The following is a 15,000-nucleotide window of genomic DNA, read 5'->3' on the forward strand; positions in this document are numbered from 1 at the left end:
AGCAAGGTCGAAAGAGAGCTAGAGAGGTAGAGAGAGAGAGAGATTTAACTTATATCCGTTACCTGCTGACACAGTAGAAAGCCACCAGACGGAACAGGTCTGCAAAGCTGATCCCAGAGTGTTCCAGGGAAAAGGCTGTTAAAAATAAAAATATTGAGTCATTGATTCTTGAGATGCATGTCATTAATGAGTAGGTACGGCTTGGCTGTTGTGCTCAAGGCCTACAGGCCTACAGACGGGGGATCAAACCCCATACCTGTCAGCTTGGAGTCCAAAAAGCCCCCTGACCGATAGAGTATTCATACACAGCCCCCCTCCAACCCACTCACACTGGGGCTGTCCCCGACAGTATGAGGTTGATAGTGTATAAGTAAGTCATATGTGCTACCAAAACAGGTTAAGCTCCATCAAAACGCTTTACATCAACAATTCACCCTCCGACTGGAGCTTGGTCCGATACATTACAGCCCTGAACAGCTGTCTCTGCGCGTATGTATCTGAGGAGCCCACCGATATGCAGCTGACCCGTATCAGATGGCCGAACTGGGTCAGAGATGGGTCTGTCCCTGGGGCTTCTCCCAGGACAGCATGGAAGTCCAAGCTTGATCGTCATGGCATCGCTGTCCACGTCCATCAGTCATCGTGTAAAACTTATGGTAAAACTTGATGTAGTTCTCCCTTCTAGAATGTCTAGCGCTAATTATATATGATATCCTTCTTATCCTAGCTCTTTTTGTTGTACACTGGGAAGGGGTTAACCTAACAATTGTGAAATGCTTGGCACTTGTTTCTATGAACGTCCTTACTGTACCGACAGCGATAGATTGTTGTTTCTCTTTCCATTAACGAATGTACTTATTGGAAGTAGCTTTATATAAAAGATTCTGCGATATGCCCTAATGTTAATGATATTATACGACCCAGAGTAAAAATGTAGGTTTGATTTTTTTTTATGCATATGGAATATGGATATGGAAACGTGTATGGAAACGTAACCATTAGCCTTCTATCTAATGCCACATTGTGCCTGCTGGTTCTGGTATTGTGCTGCCTATGTTACCACGTTGAAACTGTATGATGCACAATAAATATTTGCTGCCCATGCCGTAGAACACAACACAAACACAACATACTGTAGACCAGGGGTGCCCAACCAGTCGATCGCGGTCTACCAGTAGACCGCCGACAGATCCCAAGTCGACCGCGAGGGGTGTAGAAAAAAAAATATATATATTATTATTCTTTTATTTTTTAATAAAATAAAATTTGCGCGGGACATATACGCGTGGTAGCGCATGCGCTGTCAACAGCAGTTGAAAGCCGTCAACAGTAGTTACACACTCCTAAACGTTGGCATGGCTGAGGGGAAACGAGCTAAGACCTACCATTTTCACCCTGAGTGGAGGAAGATCATTGATTATCGTGAGAAGGTGCCGTGCGCAGACGGAATGAAACCCCCACTGAAGTCCGTAGGTCCACGATACCCCCCGTCCGTCCGTCCGTCCGTCCGTCAACAATTGTTCTCTACCCCCCCCCCCCCCCCCCCCGCTTGAGGGTAGGTTTGCTGGTAGATCTCGGGAGGTTGGCTACTTGAAAAGTAGATCTTGGGTCAAAAAGGTTGGGCACCCCTGCTGTAGACGGACACTCTTGAAGGCTTGAACCCCTTGCACCTGCTGGTGGACAAAGGAGCAGGTAAGGGTTGGATGAGACCTACTGTACTGGCTCTCCTTGACGGGGAAGTCCTGGATACACGGAGAGGAGCCCTCGTCCTCCAGTCGTACACTGAGGACCTTCCTCTGGAGGGCGGCGGACCTCGTCACCAGGAACACCTGCACCAGGGGGAACACATGAGAGCCTGTTTCATTGGTTCAGGGATGGAAGTGGGCGTGTGCACACAGTTCTGTGGTTGCTGTTCAGCGATGTCATCTTCTGTGTGCGTTTTATTCTGTGTTCAGGGTTCATAAACATCAACATGTTTTGTAATCCAAGTACTTTTGTGATTTTATTTATGTGCACTTCTTCCAATGGTGTCTTTAAGATGCCCTTAAAAAGACCTGACACGATTGTTGCACCACAACGTATGATATTTACTCATATGTAGTCAATTAGGTGAGTCACACTTTTTTTACTTTTAAAAATGGGTCACCAGCAAACCAAACAAATGTGTGACTTCAGCGTGAACTGCAGTGGGTCAGAAGTTCCTTAAGCTAGAGCCAACTGCAACAAGAAGAAGGGTTTGAATGGCTCCAATATACTAGGGGGAAGACAGGGAGTCCCCTGGGTGTGGTATTTACACTAGTGGGTTTAGTTACAAGCTTTTCTTTTGTAGTAGAATCCAAAAAACTGCAATAAGGTTTCATGGAGTAGAATAATGTCACAATGTCTCTTGCATTACGTCACTTTCCGACGATTTCATCAAAAAACGAAACTGAAATCACTGTTTGTTCCAAAAAACAAAACCCAGCAAAGTTGATCCGACGATTAGCCCAATAATCTCCGTTGCACAATCCTGCATCGGCCTGCAACTTCCACGCTTCACGCAACCAGTGTTGTTTGGTTAGCAACCGGCTAGCGGCTAGGGTGTTCCCTGGCTCCTTACCCCGGCTGGCTGTCTGAGCAGAATGCGTCTGGCCTCCTCCTCCCCCAGGGCAAGCAGTAGCCACACGGGGTGCGTCTGGGTCAGCCGGGCCAGCACACTCATCCTCCTGCCCAGCGAGTCATACCCAGAATCCCTCTCACCGCCCGCACGGTGGCTGCAGTGGCGGGACTGCAGGTACAGCCCGCTTACCTCACCCTCCAGCCCTGGGGGAGGGAGGGAGGGAGGGAGGGAGGGAGGGAGGGGAGGGAGGGGAGGGAGGGAGGGAGATAGAGAGAGAGAGAGAGAGAGAGAGAGAGAGAGGAGAAATAGAGAGAGAGAGAGAGAGAGAGAGAGAGAAACACACAGAGAGAGAGAGAGGGAGAGAGAAAGAGAGAGAGATAGAGAGAGAGAGAGAGAGAGAGAGAGATGAGAGAGAGAGAGAGAGAGAGAGGAAGAGAGAGACAGAGGGAGAGAGAGAGAGAGAGAGAGAGAGAATCAACAAATGCAGAGGGGAAGATATATATCAATACTAAATATCAATAGCCTTCTTTGTATTTGCAATAAACCAGAACAACTATGGATTAAAAGTCAGCTTGCAACACCAAATCCACAGAGCAACAATCAGTTGAGAAACAACCTCTTCATGAGATCTTATCCTAATTGTTATGCCGAGGAATTTCTAGATGTCCAAGGAAAGCCGTTTGAATTCCACGCCGTGCTCCGGGAGGAGAGCATGTGGAACGCACATGCTGATGTTTGTAAACGAAAGCCTCACCCTTGGAATGCAACCGGCGGCTTCTCCTCTTCCGCGAGGGCGTCCGGACCATCTCCTGCTTCAGCTCCCCGATCTCCGACGCGAAGGCGTCGATCAGCTAGGAGACGGGAGAAGGAGAAGGCGCACCAGATGAGTTCCAAACACACACGGAGAAGATCCCTAGAAGAGCAGGCAGGGACGAGCTATGAGGAAGTCAGACACGCCGCGACATGACGGGAGACGGGATCGTTAAGAGGAACCCCGAATCGAAACCCTGGGACTTCCGTTGCGAAAGGGCGGCACACTGCTGTGTGAAACAGTCCACTCACTTTTTCTGTGAATTGAACTCACTTCCTATAGGCAGGAAGCACGGAGACAATGCGATGGAAACAACGAACACACATGCACCGGGAAACACAGGATGACACACGCACACACACACACACACACACACACACACACACACACACACACACACACACACACACACACACACACACACAGGCCGTTTATGATATTCCCAGTGTAAATGGCATTCCTACTATCAACCCATTGACGTAAACAACACCACTAAATGAGGCATCGTTTTTATACACATCTGGGTGACGAGAGGAAAACTCATAGGAAGTGATCTTAGTGTTTTATCGGTTGTGTTTTTGATATCAGGAGAAGAGGTCTGATGTTGTGTGGGTTGACCGTTGCTAGGGGTCATGGTGGTCTTGCCCTGCATGTTGATCCCCTTGTTGGACTAACACGTTGAGGTGGGAGGGGACCACAGATAGATGGATAGAACAGATGATGACGTCTGTTGCGACACATTCTCTACAGTCCAGATTGACTTTTCGTGATCCAGTGGTATGTGTGGCGTGAGCCCTTCTTTCGATTTAAATTTAAAAAACCCGCTATTGATCCCAGAGGAGCAACTCCTAAAGCTAGCATGCCCATTACTTACTAGTACTACTAGGTATACTAGGTATGCCTGATAGTAGGATTGTGGGAATTGTGGGTGTTAGGTCTGTGGGTATCTACTAGTACAGGACATTAAGACAGTACATTTACATTTACATTTAGGGCATTTGGCAGACGCTTTTATCCAAAGCGACTTACAATAAGTACATTTGTCATAATACAATAAGTACATTTGTCATAACATGTCAGCACATGATAGACAACAAATGACAGACAAAGTGTGGGAAAGACTGAATATACAGTGGCCATACAAAGCAGGGGCAACGACCATGTGGAAAATGTCAAATATTTAGCAAAATATTATTTTCCATGAAAATCCAGTGGGAGTCAGAAATGATCATTGGTTTCCTTTATCCCGGTGTTGACCAACTATCAAGGGAGGAGGTGGTCAATCTAGTGGTCAAGATTATCTGTGGCTCTGTGCAAAAACTAGATACGATGGAAGCCTTAACAAACAACATGTGGCTCTTTTAGCCTGAATACATATCCCAGATGGCAGGGATTTCAGCGCACAACTCGATGATCACATAAAGGGTTAGATAATCAGATGAATATCAATGAAGTCAAGATGCATTGCAAATAACTGTCTGAAACGCTGCATTTTTGACCTCATGATCTGGCTCCCTTGGAGGAAACAAGCGGTAAGCCCTCTATACTTATAAGATGTGACCCAGGTGCTGTGGTCTCTTACATTAAACCCAGATGCTATGTGTTGTCGTTCCGGCTTGGTGTAATTCGGTAGATGACCACTAGATGGGGTTATATGACAATGCCGTCTGTAAAAAAACTGAGGTCCGGTTCCGCCCCGTAACTCGCTGCTGACATTGCGAAGAACCCCTTTGATTCAATTTATAAGTGGAACCAGAACTGTCTCAGTCTTTGAATCTCCCAGATCCCCGTCAGCTAAACCAAAACAGTAGTTTTGTTTCTTTGTTCTTCTTTCAAAGTAATAGATGGAGCCAAGACAACCTTTCTAGTTGTTTTATAAAGACGGGCATTGTCCAAGCGGTCTTCACTCACGCATTCCAATGAAACCAATAAAACATTGAGTTTTCCTTTTTGAAGTCCCATCTCAAATACAGTTATCGGTGATGTTTGACAGCACCTGGGAGACATTGATCCTGGGGAGAGGATGAATGCTATTTAATTGTTCAGATGCACATTGTTTGTTTTTTGCATCCATGCAGAAAAGTGGCTCAGCAATACAAATACAATAGGGGTGGGGGAGGGACAGACCAGTAATCACAACACAGTATGTCTGAGCAAAAGCATCAAGGTATCGTAGCAGGAGACACAACATTCATAATCCATGAGGGGCTTGAGTTGTTCACAGTTGTTGTAGGTCACACTGAGAGCATGGGGGTCAGAGGAAAAGAGAGAAGCAAGGGCCGTTCTGAAGCCATCACATGAAGGTCATTGAACGGCTGAATGAGTCTGGCTCTGCACATCTTGATAGCTCTTCATATCTTGTGATGGCTCTCAGAAACAACAGTCAATACTACTTACGGATTTCGTTAAGGATTTAAGTCCGTCCCTGCAATGCATGTGTAAACAGATGCAGATGTGAACTATAAAGGCACCGAAAAATATAAACACGGCAACACACACACACACAGACGTGCGCACACATACGCACGCACACGTACACAGACACGCACGCACACGCAGACACACACACACGTGCACACACCCAACTAACACCCTAATAACCCAATGTAAAAAACGAATGTACTTTTCCACATCTCTGTAATTGTGTGTGTGAAGGTAAGTGATTCTCTGCCTGGGCTGTCGTTAAGGCCATGGATACTCAATGGGAAACTATGTGTCAGGCTTTAAAACCCAGACACACGGTGACTGCTTTCACTGCGTCTGAGCTCACAGTGGACACCTCCAGCGGATTAACAATAAAAACTGAATTATTTGATACTTTTATTTAGTCAATAATTGCTCTTTCCACCATACCGTACTTGAAAAATATGTAAACCCTTCTAATCTAATTGTATCTGTGCATTGTACGGGTTATAGCGTAACCACTGATCAAGCAGTCAGCCTTAAGGAGTGAATGTTGAAGCCACAATTTTAACAAGAGGTAAAACATTCTCCATTGAAACGCATTGTATCACTTAGCATAGTTGAAGGCTGTATACAAGTCTATGTTTGGGGGGGAAGTGTCTATAATGACATGTTGCTCATTCCCAGACAGGTTTCACCCCCTCCAACCCCCCCTACACAGTTCTGCTGAATTAGGGCGATTCCACAGCACTGAGCGTAAAACCAAACGTTTGGCTTCAAAAAGCCCCTTCAGGAACACTTGTGTGACGCCACAGTCGCTCTGTTTTAACGTCTATGTAACCGATACGTTTAAAAGAACCCGGTGGACTCTTCTTTTCCCCTTGGCCCCAGTCCTGCAAAGCCAGGCTTCCATTTGCAAGCTTACCAGCTTTATGGTGAGAGTCAAGCACAGCATTGGATCGGAAAGGGCAAGGAAAACACAGCGTGTTGCTCTTATGAACTTCGGACATGTAGCACCCAATAGGAGATTGTCTGTGTAAGATGCGTTATCTCTTACTGGAAATACTCTGTTTGGTTTGGAGGGGGAGGGGGGGGGGGGGGGGGGGGGGAGGCGCCTGGGTGGGGCTTGCAGGAGGCCGGATGTGATGCATGAATTACACGGAAAGCACAGTGTTTTGTGTAGAACAGATCAGGGGGGGGGGGGGGGCGTTAATATCAATAACAAATGTGTTTGGGCGTATGCGCAATATCAACTTTTACATGTATTTTTCTGGTTCTCGGCAGTCACGTGATAGAAATGTCATCAACACTCACGTGAACTCTCCGGAAAGTTTGCTGCTTTATTCACACATTGGCTCAATCGGACATTACACAGACTTTGTAGTTGGGAGCTGTCGGGGAAAAATCTGTTTCATGTCTGGTCCAACTGATTGAAAATGTTGATGTTTGAAAGAGGCTTAGGTCAAGTGCTTGCAGCAGATCCATTTGCTACGTCAGGATTTCTGAGGTCATGCTCTCAATTGTTTCGTATAGAAGTTTCAACAGACCTGCTACAAGCTTTCAAGATGGATGAATTGGGGTTTAAGTATAGCAATAGCTTATAGGGACCAATCGAGTGTTGATGTCCCTTGCTCATGGACACTTGGGCAGAGTGTGCATCTTAACATTGCCGTTGAGGTTTGCTCTGATTTTGAGAGAGTACACAGACAGTATAATTTTACCGGCTGAGCATCAAGCGATTCAAGTGTGAGACGGATTGAGCCATCAGCAGCTGTATAAATAAAGCTGTAACTTTTCAAAAATCTGACAATAGAGTGTATTTTATGGAACAAACAGATGACAATGCACACTTCAAAACCAAGGCTGCAGCCGGCGTTACATAGAAATACAGCTGACAAGAGAATTGGATTTTACCGTGATGAATTTTAAGGTTGGTTGGATAGACCATCTGTGTTTGTGTGCATGTGTCTTCTGAGTTCCCCAACAGTGTGTGTGTGTGTGTGTGTGTGTGTGTGTGTGTGTGTGTGTGTGTGTGTGTGTGTGTGTGTGTGTGTGTGTGTGTGTGTGTGTGTGTGTGTGTGTGTGTGTGTGTGTGTGTGTGTGCGTGTGTGTGTGTGCACGGGGGTGTCTATATGCCCTTGTGAGTACACACACGTCGAGTATGAATTAAGTAGGAATCAACAATTCACAATGTATGCCAACCAAGGCAGGAGACAGGCAAGAGGTGTCCGTTTGAAGCAAGACTATTAAAAACAATTGTGTTTTCATTCATCTATACTGCGTATATACCATGTATTCGGAAAAATATCATCCTGAATGAGTAGATGTTGTTGTCAGAGATCAGCAATCAAGTTAGCCTCAAGACAACGACACTGAGCTGACTGAACAAAATACTGACTTTTGACACTCAACGGGATAGAGAGTAGCTAGACAGTGAATCAAGAAAGACCGGTCAGCCAAAAAACAAACAAATGTACATCCATTCCCAGACACATACCATGTGTGAGAGGGGGGGCGGACTGCCTTACCTTGAAGAAGCTACCGCTCCGGTCCATTGGTCCCATGGGGAATGTACTGGAGGCCATGCTGGGGGAGAGCTCTCACCCCGCTGGGCCCGGTCCCTCGCTCTGCGTCCGGGTAGAGGCCGTCGGGCTGTTCTGGAGCGCTGCTGGACCGACACATGGATCAGAGCTGCGGTCAAACCACAGGAAGTTCCTGTGTCGGCCACAGCCAGTAATACGGAGGTCCTGGTCCGCCGGAATGCTTTCAGTCTGAACCTCTCCCCCCTGTCTGGTGTCCCTCTCTCCCACTCTCCCCCCCATTACCCTCCCCCCCAGTTTCATCCCTAAAAAAAACCTCTTCATACTTCTCTCTCTACGCTCTCTCCTTCCCAACCTTCTTATCTTAATCTTGGCCACTCTCTGCATAATCTTTCATAACGAATCTGAAGTCTTTTAATCAAGCTCATTCCTTTGCCCCTTTAACATGCCTCTCTCCTCATCTCTTCCGACAAGTCCTGAGCTTCTTATTTCTCGGGATAATTGAAGCATGAACAGCTCTGTGAAGGTATCCCTACCAGACTGCCCCGGTTCAAACCACGCATTCCTAACCCAGCAGTGGGAGGTTAAATCACCGTCGTTTTGAACTGAAGGTATCGGGTTAATCTGTGCAGACTTGTAGACCATTCACATGAGGACCACAACACTCATAGTTTTGTATTTGCTACATGGATCATTTGGTACGTGGGTCCCCAGTCGTTCGGTGGTATCATTAGGTGAGAAGATGTTCAAGCCTCCTCTGTCTTTCTCTGCCTTATTGCCCCCAGACCACAGTGAGTTTGGTGGAGGTGAACCCATGACTAGTTGAGGCATCAGAGCTGCTGATAGGTTAGAGGCCTTTAGAGACAGAGACAGACACCGCGTGTTGCCATGGTGAACGTGGACCAAAGCACCACTCAAAATCAAGATATTAAAAAACACCACATAAAGTCAATAAATGAATGCCCAGCGGTGGCTGTAAAGAAAACACACACGCACACACACACACACACACACACACACACACACACACACACACACACACACACACACACACACACACACACACACACACACACACACACACACACACACACACACACACACACACCAGGGTGAATGTAGTTTCAAATTTAAAAAAATGGGAATTTGTAAACACTTAAATGGAAACGGAACATATGCGATGAAAACTGAAATTAATAGAATGGGATCTTTAAATGCACGCACACACACACCAATTAAAAGATAACTTTTGTTTTTGAGGAAACAAGGGCCTGGGAAAAAATACATTTGTTTTTTAGTCAGTTATTCTGTCATTAGTTGGGCTAGTATAACTAACATTCCATGAGGTGTGTAATGGAAACAGTTTTTTATTATAAACATGACCTGCAAAATGTTGAGTTAACCTCAGCTGGAAAGAATAATAAGCAACCAATCAGCATAGAGCAGCTGGCTGACACAGCCTTGTGTTCGTCACTTTCTGTCGACCATGCAGGAATATCTGCCATTTCCTCTGGCTCCGCCCAATCAGGTTTTTAAGGGTATGGAAAGAGTGGCAACACAACACCAACATAGACCTGAACCGGGACAATGGGCACGTATTTAGGGTACGACTGTTTTCATGAAAGAACTACTAAATAACAGCCTCCCGCCCATGTGACACCATTAGCAGTTAACAATGACAGAAAATATGCAGAGCAGGCAACAAGACCGCATGAGCCCTCGGTATAAACTAGCCCAATATTTACTGAATAACTATCTGTGTTTTTTGTCTCCAAAAGGGCAAACATTACACACACATCCGCAATATTAATTCACAATGTTTTCTAAAAAACATGTGAATATCTCAATGTACTTGTCTGTCCCAACCACTGTGCAGCCAAGTGGAAAGATTTTCTAAAACCCCATGCTGTGCAACTCCTAACCACTAATGAACAATATGAACTGAAAGACAAAGCCCGAGACAAAAGCCTTTTAGATATTTGTCTTTGTGTTCAAGAGCTACCTAGAAGCATTTGGGTCAGTCGTTCTGGATGGGTTCAGCTGAAGCTCTTGGCCAACATCCTGCGGGTGAGGGATGAGAATGATTGGCATGCTTTTATTTAAACATGCCAACAGCAAGGGAAAAGGGGGGGGGGGGGGGGGGGGGGGAGGTTGTTGGGTTGTTCACAGGGCTAACCCACCGAATATATCTGTCTCGGCCAAATCTTATCCGGTAATCAATCTTCTTGGAGCAGCGGAATCCAACGCACACTCTCTCCTCAGATCATTAAGAAGTGCGTCAACTCTTTCATCGGTGTTCGCAGAAGGAAAATAAATCCAGTGGCTTTGGATATGGGGGGATGCCAACGTGCCCTTCAACTAAAGTTGTGGTTGGGGAACCAGTGTAAGCGGCAAGCAGCGCCCAGCTTCAACTTTCCACACCAGCATGGTCAACCGAGGGAAAGACTGGGCATTTCCCTGGTTCTTTGGAGCGAGCAGTAGGAATCCTGCAGTCGGCTACTCCCTCATTAAATTGGGAACCAAAATAAAAGCGTGGCTGATGCCCTTCAGACTTTGCTGTTTTGCCCACATCACCGGTTCTGTCAGGAATCACTTTTGACATAGATTTAACCATTTGTGGCATAAAATGGTAATACAATTTAGTTTGGTGGTATGGTTCAACTCTTTTCTGGTGCTCTCTGCTGCAGGATTGAATGCATGACGCAGATGTCAGATACAGAATACCAACAGCATACCAACATTTTGACCTAAGTCAATGTATGTCTCTGGTCTATCTGTATTTTGAGCCCAATGCCTAACCCTGGCATGCTCCCAAATAGCCCAATACATAGGACATCAATCCAATCGCCTTATCTCTTAACAGAATACTCTTTCTTCTTTATTCCAAACTAACTCAGCAGCCAAAAGTTAAAGTTTCCTAACATTATTGTTGAGTAATTGAGATTTGATAAGATAGAAGCTGAGTGCTACAGAAACAGGAAACCTCTGATTAACATGATGATAGTTGATCAAAACACAACAAACAACATAAATACAGGTTTCAAGAGACTGTATTTTTTTTTAGACACTAAACAACTTGAATGAAATTAAAGAACAGGGGATGGAACCTATTAACAAGTTTAAGGGCTTGTCATGTACAGTTTCCAGCAGAGAAAACATTTAGTTTAAGAAGTTGTGCAAACTTTAATATATAAAAGGACAGGTCCAGATTTGCCCCTCTGAAATGGACTTCAGTGTTTGAACAGCTACCATCTCTGCATCTGTTCAATATAAAAGCTCAGCCCTCAATACAACAGCCCCAGACAGTTTTATCTTCCATCACTTCTTTTTTGTTTTTGTGGCTTTTCCATTGCTGTCCCAGATGAATCTGTGGGCTCTTTAAACAGCCCTATCGACCAATGAGGGCGACAGGTAAACAACAGTGCAAGATGACATGAAGAAAGAATCTTACAGCCGTGAAATGCACTCTTTTGAACTTTAAAAGACAACAGTCATGGCATAAAATACCAGCTGACAAATCAGAAACATCTTCCCTGGAGAGAAAGTGAAGAGAAAAGTGAGAGAGGATATTTTCAATGGCATAAGCTTGGAACATATTTAGTTTAGCAGTTGACTGTATCCCTTCCAAGCCTTTTGGTATTATTTGGACTTCCATACCCATGTGGGCCACCTGGAACACAAACGCCTTGCCTTAGAACTGGAGATAATCTCCAAACCCGATAGCAGAGGGGCTTTAGGAAGAAGAATGCTAGCCAATAGCCATAATAAAAAATATAGGCTAGACAGACATCTACTGACTGCAGAAAACAGACAATGACTCACTGGCATGAGAATAAGATTATTGTCCCCATAGGTCTATCATGGTCTAGTCCAGGTTATACAAGTCTAAACGATTGCATCTGTCCCAAGAACTTGCACGAATACTTAGCACTCAGAAAAGTGAGGGAGAAGGGGAAAAGGTATGGAAAGTTAGAAAAGCACATTTTTAACAGAAAAATACATGATTGCATGAAGGAACAGGGACAATGTAACTTAGATAGTTCAAGTCGTCTGCCTTGTTCATAGTTGTGTGCGGGAATGTGTTTTTCTTTGTAATAAATTATTAAAATAGTGTGCGTGTTTGAGAAGGGTGGGACAACTGACCACGGTCTGCTTTTCGACACATTTCAGTGGGCTAACATTACTTTTATTGGACACTATGCTATCTTGTTTACACATACAAAAGCCTAAAGTCGTATAGAACAAAGGGATAACGTTCTTGTAGTAGAAAGAAACAACTTTAAACATCATGACGAGAAAACAACTCCCTTACCTTTACAAGGTCTCCGAAACTCGAGGCGTTGTGTCTTTACGGTTAGTGAAAGGCATCATAGGTAAACATAGTTCGCCTTGTTTCTCTTTCGGAACGCATCGAGAGCCGACCGTGTGCATTTCAGTGTTCATAGCTCACGTCGAGCGGCGTTGCAGCGCCTCGGCGCTCCGCTGCGGTTTCCGAGGAGACTGGGAAGAGGAGGAGAGGAGGGGAGGCGGAGCCACGTGACCACCGTTGGAATGCCGCGTGAAAAAAGTGATGGAGGCGCATCCTCACCTTTGACCCCTGTGTTGTGTAGGCCTCAAATTTTTTTTATCGTTTGTAATTTGAGTACATTTAAATGACAAGGAGTTCTATGATGCGCTCTGTATTGTGATGACAAGTGGGGTTAAAGGTCCATGAAGTGAAGCAAACACATTTTGAAACAACAAAATAGAAACAAAAAGCCAGTCTGCATGTAAATCAATTTATTGCAAGAAGACCCTGGGGAAACAATGCTAAACGTATCTTCTGTGGTACACAGTTCTATTCAGAGGCCCCCACAAAAACGAGGATTTACAAACAAATAACAAAGACAAATAATGCATATGCATAATGCATAAAATTACATTAGTCGACTGAGAACTACTTGCGTAGACCTAAATACTCCTGATATCTGAAATATGATTGCCTATCCCGTGTATTTATAATAATGTTCCCCATTTTGAAATGCACAGCATAATAAAAACTGTATATTTTGATCCTGGACATATCTTAACATTACACACAAAATAATTTGAGTTATGAAAGAGTCATGCGCGCAACCTTTTTAAAACTATATAGAGCCTATCTACAAAATACCCAAACAGAGGGAAAATGTACCAATTCATTGTCTTCACTGGAAACGTATAAACACAGCGACCACAGAGCCCTCTTTTGTCTCTCCAACAATCACATTGACATTGATTCAGAGTGGTTTGCATTGAGAGGAGACCCAATAAAACACAATCATAAATATCAATCACCTTAGAGTAAGCAATAAAAATGAAATGAAAAACACCTTGCAAATTTCTCCACAGTTTTTCTGAAAGCATGCTTCAAACGGAGAGGCAATAATGCCGTTTACAAGAGGAGGCTTTGGCTCAAATACAAGCAGGAACCCGGCCGCTAAGCTGGCTGTAGTAGACTCAAATACAGGGAGGCGTTGCAGAGGTTCAAGTGCTGTATCGTTGTTAAAAAAGCGATGTTGTTTCCGAGCCCGTCATTTTGTGTTAATATGTTATCGTCCTGAAGTACAACGGGGTTTGTCCTTACGATGTGTAATTCCTTACTGAACTAACATGCAAGGGATTAGCAGCAGTGGTGCACGCTCTCCTTTTAACCTGCCACGTTGAGACAAACTATGTGGGAAATCAAAGCTTCTGCTCAGCAAGGACGGTCCGGCCAAATGATATAACATCGGCAAACCAGCCAAACGATAGCTGGGATGCTTCGATAAGCCTCAGCTTCAAAACAATTGTTTTTATTGACGGTTGTTTATTTGTTATTTATTTACAATATACAAATGCTCATAGTTTTTTCTGAAACTATACAAAACTTATAAATTATATAGATCTATTCTTAAATATAAACAACATCAAGTCAGATTCCAGTACTAATAGTATATATATATATATATATATATATATATATCAGGTACAGTAAATGTACATCGCCTTAAGGAACAAACAGAAAGCTTTCCAGTTGATATCTCGTACACAATCCAAGGGTACTGAAACTGGTGGTCGACATTATCCTTGAATAAATTAATTCATAAATAAATTATGATTATGTCTTCCCAGTCACAGTGAAGTCCTTGGTGCCCCTAGAAAATACAACACACACCAGCGCGCACACGCACACACACACACACACACACACACACACACCCCGCATCTACAAAGTCTCAAGCTCAGGTCCAAATCTCTTCACGTCATCAACTATCATTTGTTCTCAAACTACTTTTGTCTCAGAAGAACAGGGCTTGTACATCGCAATGAAGATCTCCATTTTGGAGGCATTGGAGCAATGTTAGTTAGTTATTGTGTTGGTAATCATGTTTTTTCGGTCATCGTTTAGCAATAAATCGTGAAAGTATTTGTCATTATGGGAAGTTATTGTTACCTTTGAAACTGCCACAGCATATCTCATGCAAGGTAAGCGTAGGTTACGGTTTAATTATGTTGATCTAGGATTTTACAGGGCTACATCTCTCTTGAGTCCTCTCAATATGCGGGAGCATTGCAGACAAAAAATTCCAAGACGTATTGTGATGCACAAGCCCTGCTAGGAGTATCGTACTCAGCTCTGATGCAAA

General features: G+C 44.3%; 2 protein-coding genes across 3 annotated transcripts in view; both read right to left on the reverse strand.

The window, feature by feature from the left end:
- Nucleotides 1-23: 23 nt before the first annotated feature.
- Nucleotides 24-12,863, reverse strand: LOC132453578 (ras and Rab interactor 2-like). Of its 2 annotated transcripts, none has more exons than XM_060046528.1 (6): nucleotides 12,666-12,863; nucleotides 8,342-8,478; nucleotides 3,354-3,450; nucleotides 2,600-2,802; nucleotides 1,715-1,829; nucleotides 24-135 (listed from the first exon to the last, which is right to left on the reverse strand). In XM_060046528.1, the coding sequence occupies exons 2-6, from the start codon at nucleotides 8,396-8,398 to the stop codon at nucleotides 59-61; spliced, it is 549 nt and encodes a 182-aa protein (XP_059902511.1). In that variant the 5' UTR covers nucleotides 8,399-8,478; nucleotides 12,666-12,863; the 3' UTR covers nucleotides 24-58. The 2 variants fall into 2 exon arrangements, with proteins under 2 accessions (XP_059902511.1, XP_059902510.1); XM_060046527.1 differs by having other exon boundaries at nucleotides 8,342-8,481.
- Nucleotides 12,864-13,117: 254 nt separating this feature from the next.
- The window catches only part of LOC132454174 (sodium/potassium/calcium exchanger 3-like), a 53,078-nt gene continuing 51,195 nt past the window's right edge, over nucleotides 13,118-15,000 (reverse strand). Inside the window, exon 16 of the mRNA XM_060047392.1 lies at nucleotides 13,118-15,000. This exon is cut by the window's right edge and continues 1,466 nt beyond it. The gene's annotated coding sequence lies outside the window, so the exon portion shown is untranslated.

Source organism: Gadus macrocephalus, chromosome 3 (assembly GCF_031168955.1).
Source record: "Gadus macrocephalus chromosome 3, ASM3116895v1".
NCBI classification, from domain to species: domain Eukaryota; kingdom Metazoa; phylum Chordata; class Actinopteri; order Gadiformes; family Gadidae; genus Gadus; species Gadus macrocephalus.